The sequence below is a fragment of the Calypte anna genome, chromosome 7, assembly GCF_003957555.1.
Source record: "Calypte anna isolate BGI_N300 chromosome 7, bCalAnn1_v1.p, whole genome shotgun sequence".
Taxonomy (NCBI): Eukaryota; Metazoa; Chordata; class Aves; order Apodiformes; family Trochilidae; genus Calypte; species Calypte anna.
Genome location: NC_044253.1, coordinates 25,317,780 through 25,336,415, shown reverse-complemented (window position 1 = coordinate 25,336,415; position 18,636 = coordinate 25,317,780). Strand labels below are relative to the sequence as shown.

General features: G+C 41.2%; 1 protein-coding gene across 8 annotated transcripts in view; it reads left to right on the top strand.

The window, feature by feature from the left end:
• Positions 1 to 18,636, top strand: part of PIKFYVE (phosphoinositide kinase, FYVE-type zinc finger containing) — a 65,385-nt gene that overhangs the window by 1,577 nt on the left and 45,172 nt on the right. For 2 of the 8 annotated variants that reach the window (XM_030453919.1, XM_030453913.1), the window contains exons 1-7: positions 125 to 328; positions 2,725 to 2,906; positions 4,436 to 4,615; positions 10,155 to 10,273; positions 12,984 to 13,155; positions 13,875 to 14,079; positions 17,226 to 17,315. In XM_030453919.1, the coding sequence (XP_030309779.1) occupies positions 246 to 328; positions 2,725 to 2,906; positions 4,436 to 4,615; positions 10,155 to 10,273; positions 12,984 to 13,155; positions 13,875 to 14,079; positions 17,226 to 17,315 (1,031 nt within the window). In that variant the 5' untranslated portion in view covers positions 125 to 245. The other 6 variants (XM_030453918.1, XM_030453921.1, XM_030453914.1 and 3 more) reach the window with 5 other exon arrangements.

The window sequence follows — 18,636 nt, the reverse complement described above, 5'->3', positions numbered from 1 at the left end:
GGATCGCGGCAGGTTGCTAGGGGCGGGGCTGGCGTGGGGCCGGGGAAAGGGGGGTGACAAGAGGCGGCACCGCTTTGGGCCTGCGTCCCGGCACCGCCACCCGCCAGGAGCAGGTGAGGCTGTCCCGGCCGGGGTCGGGAGAACCTGCCGGGGCTTCGCGAAGCTTCCCGGTAGGGGCTTCTCGGGGCGCGCGAGCCCTCCTTGTGAGGCCTGGCCTGGTCCGGTCCAGTTCGGTCTGGTCCTTAATGGGCGGCGGCTCTTCTGGGGTTCGCTTCTTGGCCGCTGCCTGCGAGCAGCTTTGTGCTGCTTCCTTCCCGTCCCGTCGCAGGTGATCTTCCGGCTCCGGCATACCAGGCGGGTGCGTGTCTGTGACGGGGGAAGGAAGGTGGGGGGTCCCCTGACAGAAGGGAAGGGAAGGGAAAGCGAAGCAGAGCAGAGCAAAGCAAAGCAGAGCAGAGCAGCCAGCGTGGCTGCGGTGCAGAGGTCGGAAGCGAGTGTGTGTGTAATGCAGTTATGTGTAAATTACAACTCCTCAGCCTTTACACCCGGCGTGTGTTAGTCAGGTGCCTGGAAGTAGCATCCGAGTAACAAGGAGTGCCTGGATCCTTCTGGCACTGAGCGGTTCAGGTCAATTTTCTGGGGTGTAGGGTGTCACAGAGCCGGCCTGGATGTGACTGCTGACCGCCTATGGGAGGTTCCCGTCCGCACTCGCTCTTCCATTGAGCTTGTGATTGCTGAAGGCGTTGCAGCCTAAAGCTGCTTCAGATATATCCCCTCTGGCTTTTTGGTAAGGATCCTGAGGAGGATGTAGTCTGCTTTTGTGCCTGTTGACAGGTATGTGCACCTTTCTTTTTGATTTCCCATTATATACAAGTAAGTGATTGTGTATCAGGTTTTTTTCAGAAAAGGTTTGTGTTTTAGTGAGAGAACTAGAGCTCTTTAGCTATGCAGTGTATTCCTTTTTCAAGTGCTGCACAGCCCAGGAAATCCAGGTGTTTCTGAAGCTAATGCCAAGTACAATGTTTTTTTTCCAGTATGTTTTAACTAGACTAGTACTGTCGTCAGAGAAGCAATTGCTGTGTTTTTTTTGCCCCTGAAGCTAAAGTTTATTGCTCTAGAATCATATATATAATATATATATGACGTATGCAAGTTCAGAGACTTCCTTGTTTACTTTTATCTTGCCAGGCTACCGTCAGTTGCTGCAAGATGAACATGGTTTCCTCTCAAATTTCTGGTTGCATTCACAACAGCGTTTTTAATGTGGTAGTGTGCATGTGAGCACAGCCCTGTTGTACACCCAGCATTTAAAAAGCAAATTATCAGTTCCCTTAAGTATTGAAGAAACAATTCCAAGTTTTCCTGATGATGTATTTTGCATGAATTGTGTTTTTTAGGGATGTTCAAATCATCAATAATACTGCTGAAATGCATAACAGCAAAAAATGCCATGACTTACTGGGGAGAGGGATTCAGACTAAGACTCAGTTGTACACAGAGATCAAAGATTCTCTTGAAAATTTGTGAATAGTGTCTCTATGTTTCCTTGCTTAAGGATATGTATCAGTAAAACTCTGAGCTACAGCTGCTTACTCTGCAGAGCAACAAGCAGAAGTGCACTGAGCAGTCATGTTGTTGGCTTCCAGATCACATCTGTGTTTGTTGTGGTCAGACCTTGCCACATGAGCTGCATGCAGCTTGTTAGCACTTCCAGTGTCACTTGTCACCCACGTGCGTTTTCTCTGGAATGCACAGCTTTTCAGTGGGGCTTTTTAGAAGAAAGTGCTCTAGTCTGCTTTGCCTGTCGATTCTAGGGAGCAGTTGTGGAAATGGTATCTTGTGAAGGAGCATGTACCAGCTGCTGAGCAGGAAGTAGACTCGCACAGGGTTTTGATCTTTGGTACAGGTAAAAGTCAGCCATCACGCCTGGGTTCCTTCAGCTACCCATGTTTCTGCTCTGTGAGTTGTTTCTCTAGCTCTTGCTTAAGCAAAGATGAAGGTTGTAAGCACCTTAGCCTAGCAGGCTAGAATTGCAGGCTTAGTGAGGTGGAGTGGAAGAAATTGTGTATTGAAGTATGACTCTTGGCTGTATGAAGACTTTGGTACATGGCAAGTAGGCTTAAGTTGCTTCCCTGGTAACTTGCACAAGGCCCTGCGTTGTAGTGCAGAGGGAAGGGGAGTGTTGTGCCACTAAACTTAATCTTGGAGTCCTGCTTTTGTTTGCAGTTTGTTCTGTTTTTCATTCTGAAGTTAATCTAGCCAAACAATTATGTTTTGTGCTTGCTCTGGCATGCTTATCTTCAGTTTTCTTCTTACAAGGGCTGTGTAAGTTGCACCATTGACAGCTCTTCTCTTGAGGTGAAATTAAAACTTCTTTATGATGTGCGTGCAGAATCTCCATTTGAAAACTTCAGGTTATCATAAAACAGCAACCAGAGTGTGTCATCCCACGGTGTAGTGGCTGCTTATGTACTTTGGTTGCACTGGAAGTTTAACTGGGAACTCTGAATTGCTCTCTGTTGAGGTGCTGATTTCTTGCCAGTGACTGGGCAGGGGACATGGTCTCCTAACTCTGGCACTCATGACCTGTGCTTATAGCAGATGTCTGTGGTAGGTGTGGTGAATGTTCCCTTTTAGCACCTGAGAGGCACTTTCTCTTCAGTTGACAGAAGATGTTCTGTTTCACCACCCTATGAATAATGCATGTTGCTGAACTCTTTCCAGGGCACATGAAATGGCCACAGATGACAAATGGTCTCCAACACTGGACTCTACCAGTGACCTACCTCGTTCTCCTAGCAGTCCATCTCATCTCACTCACTTCAAACCCCTGACTCCTGACCAGGATGAGCCTCCTTTCAAGTCAGCCTACAGCTCTTTTGTAAATCTCTTCCGTTTCAGCAAAGGTAGGTGCTTGGGGGAATTTGTTTTATTGATGCCCTCTGCTGCCATGTAGACTTGTAAAATTACCCCTGAATATAAGACTGTAATGTCAAATTGCTGGACAAATTGGTGTTGAGAGAGTTCTTTTGTGAGGAATGTTGCATCTTGTTTTGGGGTGACATGTTAGAGCTTTTCTGTGGAAGAAGGTAGCTGCAGGATGCTGGCTAGAAATCTGTGGCTTCCAACAAAAGTCAGAGGAAAGAGAAACAGACCGTTTGAGAGAGAGCTTCTTAGCTGGGCATCTGAATTTCCTTGGCTTGTATGAATTTTCTGGGGCTAAAAGCAGGAGTAACCCTCTACCAGCCTATATGAGCCAAATATGTGCTCACCTTTCAATGCAAGTTCTTACTCCATACCTGCTTGACTCCTCACCTTCCTGTGCATCTTTTTACCTTCAGTTGGGTGGCAGCTGAGCTGCAATAAATCAGTGTATTTACAGTAACCCCACCCTTAATTTGCATGGCTTAGGTGTTCCCCATCAAGAGATCTGAAGTGTTGTGAAAATTGAGTACTAAAAAGTATTATTTGATTTTGGTCTTTGTACTGTCATGTATCACGAAACACATTCTCAGAAGGCAAGCTCTTAAAGATTTATGTGAGCTTTTCTTTTTAGTTTCAAAGAAACATACTGCAAAGAGTGATGAGTGGAAATGCACCTTGGTTTTGTTCAAGAACTGTGTATCTCTTTGCTAGAGATTACAAACTGGTCGGCTGCTTTTGTTTAGTCTGTCCATTATCCAGCTCTGCTAAACATACATCTGCAATGTTTGGGCTAGGGAAAAAGAGCCAAGATATTTTTTTGCATAAGCAAACTGATGTGTTCAGGCTCTCCTTATGCAGAATGAAAAATAATTACTTGGTATGAATGCTATTAGAACCCATAGTAGAGTATTATCTGTCATTATTCATTTATTGAAGGTAACATAAGATGTGGTCAATACTGGCTTCACGTGATTGTCTCTGACAAATGTAGCTGGAGTCAGGGAAGTTTTGTGTTGAAAGAATGGGAAAACAACCATGAAACAGCACATGAAATTGGCATGTTACTGGAATCAGTGAGAACTTGTCTGTACTTGATTGTCTGATAGGAAAGGATGGTTTATTAAAAGCTATGATAATCTTAATGTGACCTCAGTACTGGCTTCTAACATAGCTGAATAACTTTTCAGGGTAGTAGCTGATAAGCAAGCATCATTATTCCTTATAGCAAGCATAGTCCATGGGTTGCTGTTTACTGTTTTAGGTGCTTTTATGCTTTTCACATTAGGGATGTTTTTGATATAGCCTGAACCTTGACATACAAGTTCTACATTATAGCCTGTTTCCATGTTTTGTATGGTACTTTTCAGGCTAAAAATTCATGTATTTTGCCATGTATAACCATGATTCAGAAGAGCTATTCATGAGAGCTTTTTACCCTTAGTTTTGCATGTGCTACTGTTTTTCTTTATCATGTCTGAACAGTTTGTTTCTTGCTTTTTGTTAACTCCAGATGATGGAAGGCTTTCATCAACAGCTGAGAGAGCAGAAGCAGGACAGAGTGATCCCCAGGCCTTGAGTGATGGCTGGTCCAGTCCTCAGCATCCCACCAGGGCTCAATCTCTGAGATCACCAGTTCCTTACAAAAAGCAACTGACTGGTGAGCTGCAAAGAAGATCTTCTACAACCCTGGGTAATTGCAGCTCTTTGTGCTACCAGGGAATGTTGGACTAGCCAATCTGGGATGCGTAAGGGTGAGATGGAAAGAAGTGAACTATGGTTTGTTGACTGTCTAGGTTTGGTATCGTGTTACACTGCTTCCATTAATGAGGTCACACTTGAACCTCAGAATCATGTTCCCTCCACCCTTCTTAGTTTTGTTAACATGTGTGGGATTTTTAGGAAGATGTCTAGTCTTGGTAACCAGGTGAAAGTCCAGTACAGATGCTAGCATTTTCATCTCTTTCATTTGGGTGCTGTCTTAGTTGAACACATTCATCATCTTCCTCCTTGCCCTCTACTATTGTGCTATTTATTTGTACCTGTCACAACAAAGCAATTAAGGTTTGTTTGTTTGTTTTTTAAAGCCTTTTCTCAAATGTCCCAAGTAGAGCAATGTACTCTTGGCTGATTTGCCAATTTACTTTACTTTATTCTTGTATGTCACTTGGAAATTATTTGGGGATTACAGGTTAGAAGCCTTTAGGTGAGGTAGGTTGTTTGGAACTCAAAATGCAGAGGTAATCTTGTTGTTTTGACTTCCACTGGGACTTTTCAGGGAAATGAAACTTAGTCTAAGGTATGAGGAGGAGCTTTTGCTGATTATTGCAGCTCCTTCTCAGGACCTCTGTTCACGTCCCTGGGTTTGGATGAAAATATGCTTAGAAAAATGTACATCAGTTTGGAAAGAAGTGAGGTTAGGCCAGGCAACAATTGCTGACTTTGAAAAAGATTTCTGTGAGATTGAGTGCTGCGTGGCCTGACTCACAATTGGGTGTCTTCATCTAAGTAGCCTTGGTGCTGTAACAAATGTGAACTCTGTGTAATGCAAGTAAAAGTGTACTGGATTTGTAAGGAAGTTTGAGGGGAGTTTTTCAGGTGATCTCATTGTATTTGAAGAAGGGAAAAATACTTGTATCTTCCCTCTTCAAAAAACGGGGATATTTTTTTCAAAATCAAACTTCAGAAAATTAATTTGCATGCCTACTTTTATCTTAAAACGTACTGAGTAGTAAGACCTTTGAGGATTTCTGAACATTGAACAGAGAATTTTAGGTCTGCCATTGCAGAGGATGCTGGACTGCACAAATTATACTAGAAATTATTTCCATATATAAAATCAAAATATGAAAAGAAGTTATGTGATTTACATGGACACCTAGATTGGTTGGTCTCCTCATCCACTCAATTCGGTGATAGAGGTGGCTAATCTATTTGTTTTCTTGCAACCTTGTGTCTGCAGGCCTATCAATGTCTCTCTAGGCTTGGCCTTTACTCAGATAATTTGTAGTATCAGCATTGTATTATACAGATAATTTGTAATATCAGCAGGTGTAGGCAGGAAAATGAATAGGTCCTTCAAAAAGGTCTCTCTAACCTATCTGAGTTTAAAAAACATGCCAAGCTGAAGCAAATCTGAAAGCAATACATAAATAAAAAGGCTGCTGGTGCTTCTGAAAAGGGATGGAATGAAATTGCTTGTGAAGATGCTGACTTCCACCCGTCGTTTGTCCATTTCTCTGCATAGCAGATATTCTTATGGCACAAGAACTGGGTTTGCTGACAGCTGCAAGTGCAGAACAACATGGAGAGATAGTGGCTTTTATAGGAGACTGTTTAGCATCAGATATGTAGTATTTCAGTCCCTTCAGAACTGCTTACACAAAAAAGTTACAACAGCATCTTACTGGCTTCTGTGGAAACAGGAGGAGCTGCTGGATTCCTGGCCTTGCATCAGGGGTGCTGTGAGGTTTGTACAGCTGAAGAACCAGTGCTGAGACTCAGTGCTTGTTTCTGTGGCCTCCCTCTTGGGTAATTTGTTGGATTGTCATGTACTGGTGTGACTTCTGCAGCGTTAGTGGGCCCAACTGGTTGTACTGGACTGCGTTTGTGTGTGCTGCTAACTGATCACTTCCAAGGTGCTGGATTGAACCAAGATGGTCTCGTACTGAGATAATGTCACAGTTTAAGGAGAACTAGAAATGCTGACCAAGTGGAGAGGGACTAAAAAAAATTTCTAGCTTCTTGCCCTCTCATGCAGGATAATCCTGTTATTGCTAGATTGTTGTAGCAGACTGGCAGCAATTAGGGAATGGCAAAGGAGTTTAGTAGGAGTAAGGAAAGGCCAATATGAGGGAGAAGAAGGTCTGAGGAAAGCATGTGTATTAGGTATGGGGAGTCATAAAGAACATGAGTTACTACCAGAGTGCAATTGAAATGGTTTTAGAATATGAAAATGGGTTTTGCAAAATGAAGCTAAATAAAGCTTTCATACATTTCATGACAGTATGGCAGTGACTTGGAGAAGATGTGGTGTTTGAACTGTGATAGTGAACTTGATCATGGAGTGATACAGTTTGGCAGTGAGTAACTAGAAATTAAATCACATTAGCTGGTACTAGCAAAACTGTGGTATCCCTGGTGAGGGTATTTGTTCACTGTTGAAGCTGTGAAGCTCTCTGTCTTACCTCTTGTCTTAATGTATGGTCAGTTCTCTTTGTAAACTGAACCTAGGTTGAATTGTAACAAAGAAAATCTTGTTGGGTTTTTGATTTGCCATTAACTGTAAAATAAATGCTAAAATACATGGGGTAATGAAAGAAACTCTGAAAAAGGGTATTTCAGTAATGGAAGATTCAGAACACTTGTGTAATTTACTGACCAGATCTTTGTCCTGAACTCAGAAGAGTGTACTGAGTAGGCAGTCATAGCTGGAATGGCATTGCTGGTCCCTTCCCAGTGAGCAAAGTTCGGGTAGGGAGAATAGGAAAAAGAGGAGAAAAACATACACTATTTCAGAGGGTATGTGGATTCTGGCAAGGATCAGCAGGCATGAATACATCTGGGAAGGACTAGGGTTACTATTGAGATACGAGAATTTATTTTTTTGTTTTTAGCTGTAGGAGTTAGTTTATAGCATGAGATGAATACGCAGTTGAGAAATAAGTCACAAATGCAAAGTGGGGCTCTTTGAGTATGTTGGGGTTTTGTTCACTGAATATGAAGAATGGGAATGGATAGGAGAAACAAAATTTCTGCATGAACTGGTAGTCCTGAAAAGAAGTGTTCTGCACTCATGTTGGTGTGCTACATTGAAGGGCTGAGATGCAGCTGGTTTTTGTTTGTTCAATGCAGAACTGTATTAAGTGAAACTTTACTTTCTTGTATGAGTGTTTGGCTGGGAAAGTAAGTAAATGGATGAAGATATGGTAGACTGAGAAAGTATGATTCTAAATATCAAAAGAACATGAGGAAGTTGTCATCACTTCCTGTAGTTATTTTTTTCCTGAATGGACAACAACAAGCAAAAATTTGGGGATCTGATCTGGTTGTCATAACAGATTAAACATATTTTAAATATAATTAAATATTTAAAATAACTTATTTCTTGTATGTTAATTTTAAACATGGCTGTGTGGGGTTTTTTTTTGTTGGCGGGGAGATGTGTGTAGTTTTTTTGAGGGGTTTTGGGGGTATTTTTTGTTGTTTTTGTTGGCATATACTGAGTTTGCTACTTTAGGAGCACTAAAAAGCTTAGCCCTACTTAGATGTAAGTGTGGTCAACCCTCTCATGATCAAATTAAAGTATGAAATATATTCAAAAGCGCAGCTGATGGTGGGCTGCTGATGTGGACAAAGCAAGAAAAATACTCTTATGTTCTAGTTTCCATGTTTGGAAGGAAATGTGAGTTTTCTAGATTTAATAGTGAAATAAAGGAGTACAGTTACAGTGCTGAAAACACACATCTAAAAATTGTGCATGCGTTAACTGAGAAAATTGCTGTGGTGTTTATAGTAATGGAATTTAGCTCAAGAGTAAAAGTTAATGTAAGACTTATGAATTCTTGTGTAAGGATGATATTTTAGGAAAAGTGTGTTAGGTTAACCCTGTGCTCTTACTACTGGTGGCATGCTTTTTCCTAATGTAGATTCCAGCCTTTTGACTTTGTTTTGTGTAACAGGAAAGGGGCATCTACCTTAACTAAAGAGACAGTGTGTAGTTATCTGTGGCATTTCCTCAGTGCTGTGTGTGTTCATACTTGGGGAACCACTTGCCTGACAAGATTTGTAGCTAGTTAAGCAGGAGACTTGGTAGTAATTTTTTTAATTGGAAGCAGCATTCCTGGGAAGAAGACCCTCCTGAATTCAAAAGTTAAACAGTGAAGTCCAGGAAGTATATGTCGTAGATCTTGTGATAGAAATAAGGAAAAGCCAATGGTTTCTATGGTATTACCAATGCTTTCTTGAAATTCTGAAGTCCCCTCAATCATTCAAATGCTCAGCTTGGTATATTGTTCAAAAGTATATTTGTTTTACTTTTTAAAAAAATAAATGTTAAATGGCCAGCCATTAGCACTATAGAATCCCTTTAAAATCATTGGCTGTCGTGGATTATTTTTTTGCATAGGTCATTAAACAGCTATAAGTGGGCTGATTAACTAAAAATATCTCCTAAGAACCTGAAGAGGAAGCATGGAATCCCAAAGTTTTAATTACATTATTCTTAAGGGTTTTGATCTGTACATAGAGGAGTAGTTGGGTCCTTGCTGCATGGCAACAGTTAACACTCTTCTGCTGGTGTTATCAGCATTCTGCTGACATCAGTGATATCTACAGCAGTAAACAGAAAGCAGCCATGTCTGTTCAGCTTGTACTGGGAGGAATCAAAATAATATACTAGTCAGATGGAGAACAGTGAAACTGGTAAGAAATTTTTATCTATTCAGAAAAGTAGTTGGTGAAGAAAAGTGGCTCTGAAAGTATTTAAATGCTCAGATAAATACAACACTGTTTGCAGATATTTCTTGGGAGAAGGATCCTTTTTGTATTTCATACAGCAATGCTTCAATGTAATCTAGCATTTTATAGAAAAGAAATTAACTGCACTGCCCTTTTATCAGGAGCCTCTTTGCTATAGTTGATCAAGAATGACTGTTTGAATTTTCAATAACTTTACTTTCTTTACTTTTTTTCCTAGAAAATAATAAAAACTAAAAAAAAGTGAACTTTTGTATTAATTTTATTCTGAACTACTGCTTTTAAAAGAAACTGCATAATCGAGTCCTGAGACTTGCTGTAGTAATTTATAAATAAGTTCAGGTTACGGTATTGACTTACACGAGTCCTAGAATGGATGTGAATATTGTTGCAATTATTTTGTATGTATCAATATCCAGACAGCGCTCTAAAATGAGACTTCAGACTGTTACAAGCTTCATATAATAGGGTGAAAAGAACTTACTTAGAAGATGTTTTCCTTCTCAGAGAAGTTAACTCGGTTCTTGTAAACACCGAGGATGACATTTAAGGTGTCAGTCAAAGCAAGCGATCTGCCAGCAGCAGCTCCTCTGGGGGAGAAGAGTGCAAGGCCAAGGAGTGAAACACACTGTGCCCTTGTAAAGTGCATATATATATATATGACAACATTTCTCCCTCTAAATAGCATTCTGTGTTGTGTTATGAATGTTCATGTCTGTTCAAAGAAGTGAACACTGCTGTGCCTTCCCTTTCAGACAGCCGAAGGAAAGTAGAGCCGCCTCTTGGAGGTCATGATCCCCGGACAGCTGTCCAGTTACGGAGCCTCAGCACTGTTTTAAAGCGCCTCAAAGAAATAATGGAGGGGAAGAGCCAGGTACTGCTGGGGGACATGCAGGATGAACTGTTTTGAAACTGAACTGTTTAATGGAATTCTCGGCACTTAACTTTCAGATCCATCACACAGATTTTTTCAGATGTTTGAAGGATGAGTGAATAAACTCAAAAATTATTGTCTGGGTGCGGGGGGAAAAAAAGGAGGTTGATGCTGACTTTTGACTTGTCAGACATCTGTCATATTGTGGGATTGAAGCATTGCAGTTGCTCAGCTTCTTGAACTTGGACCAGATTTTCTCATTTTAGACTCCTTCCCTCTTCTATACTGGCTAATGCGGCATTACCTGATGGTTTTCTCCCTTGAAGGCTAACCATGGGCAGGTGAAACACATTGACTGTCACAAATAGTAATGAGAATTCTAAGAATAAATGAAATCTCAGCTCTGTTAATGACTGGTCAAAAATACTTGCTAAAAGGCTTGCTCTGTTATTTTTTTATTCATCTGGATAAGGTTATGGTAGTTGATACTGGCATGCTCTCTCTGCTATGTTGGACCATACCTTTAAGGGAAGTATCAAGGTATGAAGTCACAACTATTTTTAAGTGATTGTATTAATAGCTGTGTCTGAGAGGAAGACATGAACAGGGAAAATTACATGTAATTAAACTGAATGAAGAGGAAAGAGGCTTTTGGATTTGTAGCTTTTACAAGCAGACTTTGAGTAAACTCACCTATCTTCCAGTGGTATTCCAGTGGCTTGTAAGAGTAACTTTGGTAAAAAGGGTGGTGTTTTTGAGGGTGAAACAGAAGCCTTCCATTGGATTAAGTAGGGCATTGAGTGTGACCCCTAGTAATATTTTGGTTTATGGCAGCTTGTGAAGGCTATGGACATTTTCAGGCATCTTTGAAACTATTGGAGAAGTGCTCCAGCAGCCAGGGTGTAGCAGTAAAAGAATACATCCAAGTCTTCTCAGAAAGTGGGGTGTTAGTTGTCAGCATGCTGACTTTTGTTTAAATGTTAATGCCTTACTGCCCTTTGCTCCAGCCATGCCTTGCTCGAGTTACTCTGGGCAACACTTTCTTCCTATATTGGACTTGAACAGTCTCTGCAAGAGACCACTGTTGGAGAAAGGATGTGTCAAATCCTGGAAGATGCTGCTGTAATCAACAGTGCTAACAGGGGCCACACTTCTGGTCTGAACCCTTCCTTTTGGGCTGTTTTGTTGTGAGCATTGCCTCTAACTTGAGCAAGCCAGAGAGCTGGAAGGTGTTCCCAGCAGTGTCTGGGTTTCTAAACACCAAGTCTTGTGCCTGTGGGGTGGATGGTGGGCAGAAGCACCACTGCGTGGAACAGCCACTCTCTGGGGGACAGAACCAGAGACTTGGCTTATGCAGAGCTGTGCAAAAACTGGTACTGGGCATCTCCTGCAGCTGTGTAGCAGTAACTTGGCAAAGGGATTCACTGCATCTTTCCTGGCCTGAAGCTTAGAGTTCATCTCAACTTCTAGACTTTCTTAAACACTAGGCTGATTTGAGCAGTCTCTGACCTCTCTGTAGAAGTTTTCTTGGGCAAGGACTGCATGAAATTGTGGTCTTGTTAATCACAGCTATTTTGGTCTCAAAATTGTCCTAGCAGCTGTGTCAAATTTAATTTTGTGAACATTCAAATAAAAACCCCAATTCTGGGTATGCTGTGCCTTTTTTTTTCTCTTCTTTCTTTTTTTTCATTTTTGTTATGTTAAAATCAGAGTACAGCTCACTTTTTCTTCTCTGTGGTTCATCTCTTTTTGGGTTGTTTTAAGAAAGTTTTTGCAGCACTTTTCTCTTCCTAAGAAGAATGTCTTTCAGTCTCTGGAAGAGCTTTCAGTCTCTGAAGAGGCTTATTGCCAGAATGGAACTCCAGCAAAGAGTGTTTCACAAACAGAGCTGACATGTGACTGTTCGCAGTTGTCTCCCTCTGTGGTAACTGCAGCTTGTGTGCTCAGAATCATAATGGAGAGACTTGTGTTGCTCTGCTTGTAGCTACATCACCAAGTGGAAATTTTAACTCTTTGCTTTCAGGTCTTAAAACCAAGATAAAAATGTGGCTGCACCCATGCTGTAGATCAGTATGTGTGTATTCCACAGCAGCTAACCTAAAGTTTTGAAACAGCATCAATTTGACACAAAGGATTTTACAACTGTTTTGTAAAGGTTTTGAAGAATTTGGTCATGTAACAGAACTTCTTATGTGTATCTGTAATCCCTTCAAATCCCAGTATTAGCTGTTGAAATGATCTTCCTGCACTGATAATTCCTGATAACTTGATATATTCCTTGATAACAGCTTCAAGTAACGTGTGGGTTTTGTTTGGTTGTTTTTAATTTTAATTTTTTAAAATAAAAATGCTAATTGAGAGTCTGTCATATGCTAGGAGCAAATGAGAAAGAATAGCAGTCAGTACTCCATGTTTGTTTCTTCTTGACCTTTATCTTCATCTCGTGATAGGTTTTTTTGTGTCCATCTTGGATCAAAAAGGCAAAAGCTTACTAGATTTTTTTTCTCACAGTTAAGAACTCCCCCAGCCCTCTGGCTCCCAATAAAATCACATGAAAAATCCTTTCTGTGCATGTGTGCTTATACACAAGAGTGTGCACACACACAGAAAAATATGGAATTCTTTTTCACATGCAATCTACGAAGTAGTCATAAACATGCTTTATACAAAAAAAAAAAAAAAAATTATTTTCTGCTGCCTTCCTTTGTAGGACAGTGACTTGAAGCAGTACTGGATGCCTGATAGCCAGTGCAAAGAATGCTACGACTGCAGTGAGAAATTCACCACCTTCCGTCGGAGGCACCACTGTCGACTTTGTGGGCAGATCTTCTGTAGTCGATGCTGCAATCAGGAAATCCCTGGAAAATTCATGGGCTACACAGGTAAAGTTTGTCTGTTGAGAAGCCAAACATTTTCTGTGTGCTCTGCTCTGTTTGGACTACTGAATTCTAGATTCTGGCATCTGCTAGAACATGTTGTACAGATCTCTAGTGGGCTTAGAAATAAACAGAATCACAGGACCTAATTCTACTAATTTTTTCAGGCACGATGGTGGGTTATGCCATGCCTACTTATTTTTACCATCCCTGTGTCCATAACAACATAACAAATATGGCCACTATTTAACAAGGATATTCACTAAAAAAGCATGCTCAAGTAAAAGCAGCTCCCAATAATGTTAGTTTTAAAATGTAATGGGACACGTGTTCTAATTAAAGGTGAGGGAAACTTTCAAATACCATTTGCCAAACTCTCGGTGTCTCCTGATGGGGGTAATGATTTCCAGATGTAAGCTGGTATGTCATATATGACTGTGTCTCATTCCACAGTTTCAGTGTGCACTCTCTTCCCCTCCTCTGCTACTTCTCTCTCTCTTACCAGTCATGTGTTCTGCATGATTTGACTTGGAGAAATTTCCTGGGTGTATAATTATCTGGGGTTTTGTTCTTTAAGGGAATATGAGAACTCGACTTAAATATGCAAAGAGGTTTTGAAGCAGGAAATCCTTCTTTTTCACCACTACATATCTCTGATCCTCTACGAACAGAGTACTGTTTGTTTGCTCCTGTTCACTTACACTCCGTGGTTCCCCTTTCCATAGGGGATCTCCGAGCCTGCACTTACTGCCGTAAAATAGCCTTAAGCTATGCACACTCCACAGACAGTAACTCCATTGGAGAAGACTTAAATGCTCTGTCAGATTCTGCATGTGCTGTGTCAGTGGATCCTGGTGAGCCACGCACACCGGTCGGGAGCCGCAAAGCGAGCCGCAACATCTTTCTGGAGGAGGATCTGACCTGGCAAAGGTAAAGTGAATGCCTGCATTCTGAGCTCCAGGATCTTAACTGTTTTCAGGCTTACACCTGCCTAGACAAAAGCTGCTGGTTTCCATCAGAGAAACTTAGAAGTATCTCCTGTAAGAAGTATCTAATCCTGTGGTTACTTCTAATACTCTTTAGTTTAAATGTGGAAGCTTTTCTAGTGGAGTTTTAAGTTATTTGCAGTTCTTCCTTTAGCCTATAGAACCAGTGATTCTATACCAGTGACAGAGCAGTTTTTTAGCTTCAGAGTTAAAAAAGACAAAACCAAAAACCATCCCTTCAAACCACCGTGTATTGAGGTGCAAGTCAATGTACCAGTGACTCTTTACCTGTCAGGTTTTGGATTGGGTGAGATGCTGTCTGTATATAACAGAGAAATGGTGGAAGTAATCAGTCATTTCAACTGAAGGGGGATTGAAAGGACAGCTATAAAGGTTCTAATCTCCTTTCAAGGGGCATTTCTTCTAACTGCTTTTGAATAGGGGAATATGTTTGGAAGATGAATAAAAGAGTACTGTACTTCTTATGAAGTGGTATGCAAGTTAATTTCAGAGGACCTTGATTTAATTTAGTGTGGGAGGAGGAAGAACTAATGAGATGTAGTGTTGGTGTTTATTTCCCTGAAATCAGAAGAACAGACTGTGGAGGCCTTGAGTCAGAGCCTTTCTTTAACTGAGAAACAGCATTAGTGACATGTGCCTCTCTCAGCAGATCTTTTTTAGTGTTTCTGGTGATACGAAAATAAAAACCTCAAAATACTATCTTCAGAAAATGCCCTGACTCTTGGTTTGTATGTTGCTTTTCAGAGTATGGTGCTTCTATATGGAAGCATTTAAATAATTAGCTTTAGGCCTAAATAAAGTATTTCTGGTTTAATGTCCTGGTCATCTAAAGCAGTAATGTTGCAATGTCTGGGATAAGTACTGCCAAATTTTGAATTAGGGAATAAGGGCATGTGCTTGGAATGTTCCTCTTCAGGTGTACAAAATAATAGAAGGTATCATTAGTTCTGTCTTCTGATGTGTTAAGTGTCTTCATTTCAACAGCTTGTAGACATGAGCATGTAAAGAAAATATTTATATTTTTATTTTGTGGCCCTTGCAGCACTCAAGAAAAAATACTGCCTATTCTTGTAAGGCTGATAACTTTCTATACTAGAACACTTAAATGTGTTGGGAGACACAGAGTAAACATGTGCTGCTTTTGTGTGGGAGAGGGAGAGAGATTCATATTAGGTGGTTTATTGTTGCTTTAGGAGGATTAAAATTTTATTCAGTGCTTGTTGCTCTTAAAATGTGAAACTGCTATAGTGCTTTTTTGGTACTGTGCTTGGTAATTTTCTGATTGACCTACAGAGGTTTAAATTCAAGACACTGAGCTTAAAGAGCACTGCAGTGGAAAGTGGCAACTCACACCTTTATAATGGAAGCACATTTTTTTCCTAGTATGTGGCTTCTCTGCGAGAAGTTGTTTGCTTCAGAAGAAAACTTGGGAATTGAGTCTCTTCCCAAGATAATGTATCTGAGATAAGGCTCTTTCCTCTGTTGCTGTCATATGCTGTGAAGCTGTGAGGAAAGCACTTAGGGGAGTGATGCTTGCTTACTTGTCTTATGTTGCTCTGCTCTTTGAGCACCTGGAATGTAGTAGGTTTGAGTTCCTGATTTAACTTACTTGAAGGGCTTTAAAAGAAAAGAGTGGTGCACTCTGAGAAAGTACAGCTACTCAGGCAGTTGTATTTTGTAAAGTTTTTCATGAAGAACATTTATCATGCTAGTAACATGTCCACATCACAGAGCATAGCCATTATGACTCTATCAGTTGGAGTGTAGTGGCTTATATCTGACACAGTTTTACCAGTAGGAATTTATATTTATGGTGTGTGTACATCTGCTCTCCTTCCTCCTTGGGTGGAAGGAAAAAAAGGGCAAAAGTCATAACAATAAGGTTAAACAGAAAGTTATTGGGTATTGGCAAAAGCTGTCTAGCAATGGCTGTAGACCACAGGATCATAGAATAAGAAACAACTCTAGTTTGAAGCCCTCTTTACTAAATTGGCAAGTCTACAGCTCCCTTTTCTCTGAAAGACCCTATCAGTCCCTAGGAGGTGAGGTTTCTCAAAGCATTTTCCATGGTCTAAGAACCAAAGCCCTAGCTGTGGCTCCAGTACTGTAACCATTTATTGATCTTCCCAATTTAAATGACCCTTTGAGTTCCTTCCCTTTGACCGAGAGGACGGATGAAAAGACTGTGTGCTCTCCTGAGTCCTTTGGTACCACTCCCAGGGCTCTGTAATCCTTCTTGGTGGTCTCCAGATGGCTCCTGGCTGTATCACTGGTGCTCACATGAAAGAGCAGCAGCAGATAATAGTGAGATGTACAAGGTGTGGTAGTCTTTCAGTGACAACCTTGATATGAGCCCCCAGTAAGCAGCAGGCCTCTTAGAGAATGGGTTGGGTCAGCAAATGGGTGGCTCCATACCCCCTCAGAAGAGAGTCTTCCACTACTGTCACCCGTTGGGGCTTCTTGTTAGTACCAGCTGTTACAGGATGTGCTGATTGGGCTACCTTACTCTGCTCCAGCAACTTATCTGATGCAACATGCTTTTCCTCTTCAGTCTGCAGAACTGTGAAGTAATTCTGCAGGGATACCTTGGGCTTTGAGGGAGATCTCTTCCTCCTGATGGTTTTTACCTTTGAAAGCCTCAATAGCACTAGGTAGCATCGCTATGTGATAACATTCAATAGTTTAGCATTGTTTGGATTGCAATGATGATGTGCTGGGGAGATGGGGGCAATGCCTCTACCTCCAAAGCATGGAATAGATCCCTGCAGGGTAGGAGAATGTGTAAGAAAGGGTCATAGGGGGAGAGGGTGGGAAGGCAGGATAATCTAAGAAGGGAGAAGAGGCTGTATTGCCCCTGTCTTCAGTCTTAAGGGAGGAGACTTGCTTACTGTCCTTCAGATACCATTTACCTACACATGGAAAAAGATTTCCCTGTTCCCTCATTGATTTACCAGTCATGGGTTTGAGAAATAATACTATCATTAACTGTGTTTTAATTCTAGCTATTTTGATCCTGTGTCACAAGGCAAATCTCTCAAAAGATTTGTAAAATGTTCCTTTTCCTTGCAGTTTGATTCACCCAGAGCCTTCAACTACCACATTGTCTGCACGCCTTGGGCCTGTCCAGGAGGATGCAGGGAAGTCACCAGCTAGGAACAGGTAAAGTCATAAATGTCTGAGTATTTTCTGTGCTGGATGCACTCCTAGCTCACTCTTTACTGTGCAACCTGTATTTTGGGGGTTGTTTTTACTTAGTGTTCTGTTTAATGTCTAAAATGGGACACCCCATTACCCATATGTAATGGTAAGGAAATACCATTTATGTACATGTTCATATTTATTAATATACTACTTTAAATAACCTAGGGTTTGCTGCGGAGTCAGTCAAATAGAGGTGGTGGTGCAGGGAAAGAAGTAGCTAAGAAAGCTAGAGCTCTGTGGAGGCTTAAGAAAAAGGGATAAGGGACTTGGTAATGAGAGGCAAATGCTGAGGTCATCCAGGCGCAGAGATGTAGTTTTTGTGTGTTTTGTGATGGCTTCCCTTCCCTGCACAATCTACTCCTTCTGCTTTTCCATTAAGTATAATCTGTTTAAGTTACCAGGCTTCCTTAGGCTAAAATCCCATCATAAGTCTTTATGCATGAATGCTGGAATCAACTTGGAAATGTTCATGAGAGTTTAGTGTGATCTGTGAATGCTTGAACTTAATTCCATTAGATAGGTTGATACTAGAAGAGCAGGAGCAAGTGATTTCTACTCCAGTGCTTCTGCTGGTTACATACTTCTGTTATGGTTAAATTGTGGAAGTAAAGGTGAGGAGAAATAAAGGAGAACTGAGCAAATCCAAATTTGTGTTAGGAGACATTCAGAGACTTCTTGCATTGGTGTTACAGGAATGCAAAATGTTTTGCAGTTTGGAGGAATTTGGCAGGACCAGGAAAAACCAAGGCACTCGGCTGAGAAGGATGCTGGGTGTGCCTTTCAGGAACGGACAGTCAGTGCATCTGTGTGGTGGAGATGGTTAGGGGGAGATGTACACTGACTGTACTACGTCTTGCCTTTTTACCCTAGAGGGTGAAAAAAAAAATAGTGAATAAACTAGCACCAAAGCTGAATTCTGGGCAAACATGACAAGGAGTACAGAGTTAAAAGTTCAATGCTAAATAGCTGTGGTGACGTCAATAAACGTCTGATACCTGGAGGATGCTCTCCTGCTTCCTGAGGTTGTCTGTTTTCAGCAGCATTCACTGTTTGCTCAAACATGCAGTAGTAAGAAGGCTCTAAGCTGGACCTGGCAGGTCCAAACAGCTCATTCAAGTTAAATATTAGCCTGTTCATGGTTTCACCATAGTACTTACCTGTATGGACTTACGTTAGAGAAGTAACGTAACAAAAATGTAATGTGCATCTGTCAAAATTCTGAACCTGTGGAAACAAAGCTCTTGGCTTTGAGCTAAGCAACGATAGCCTTTAGATCTTC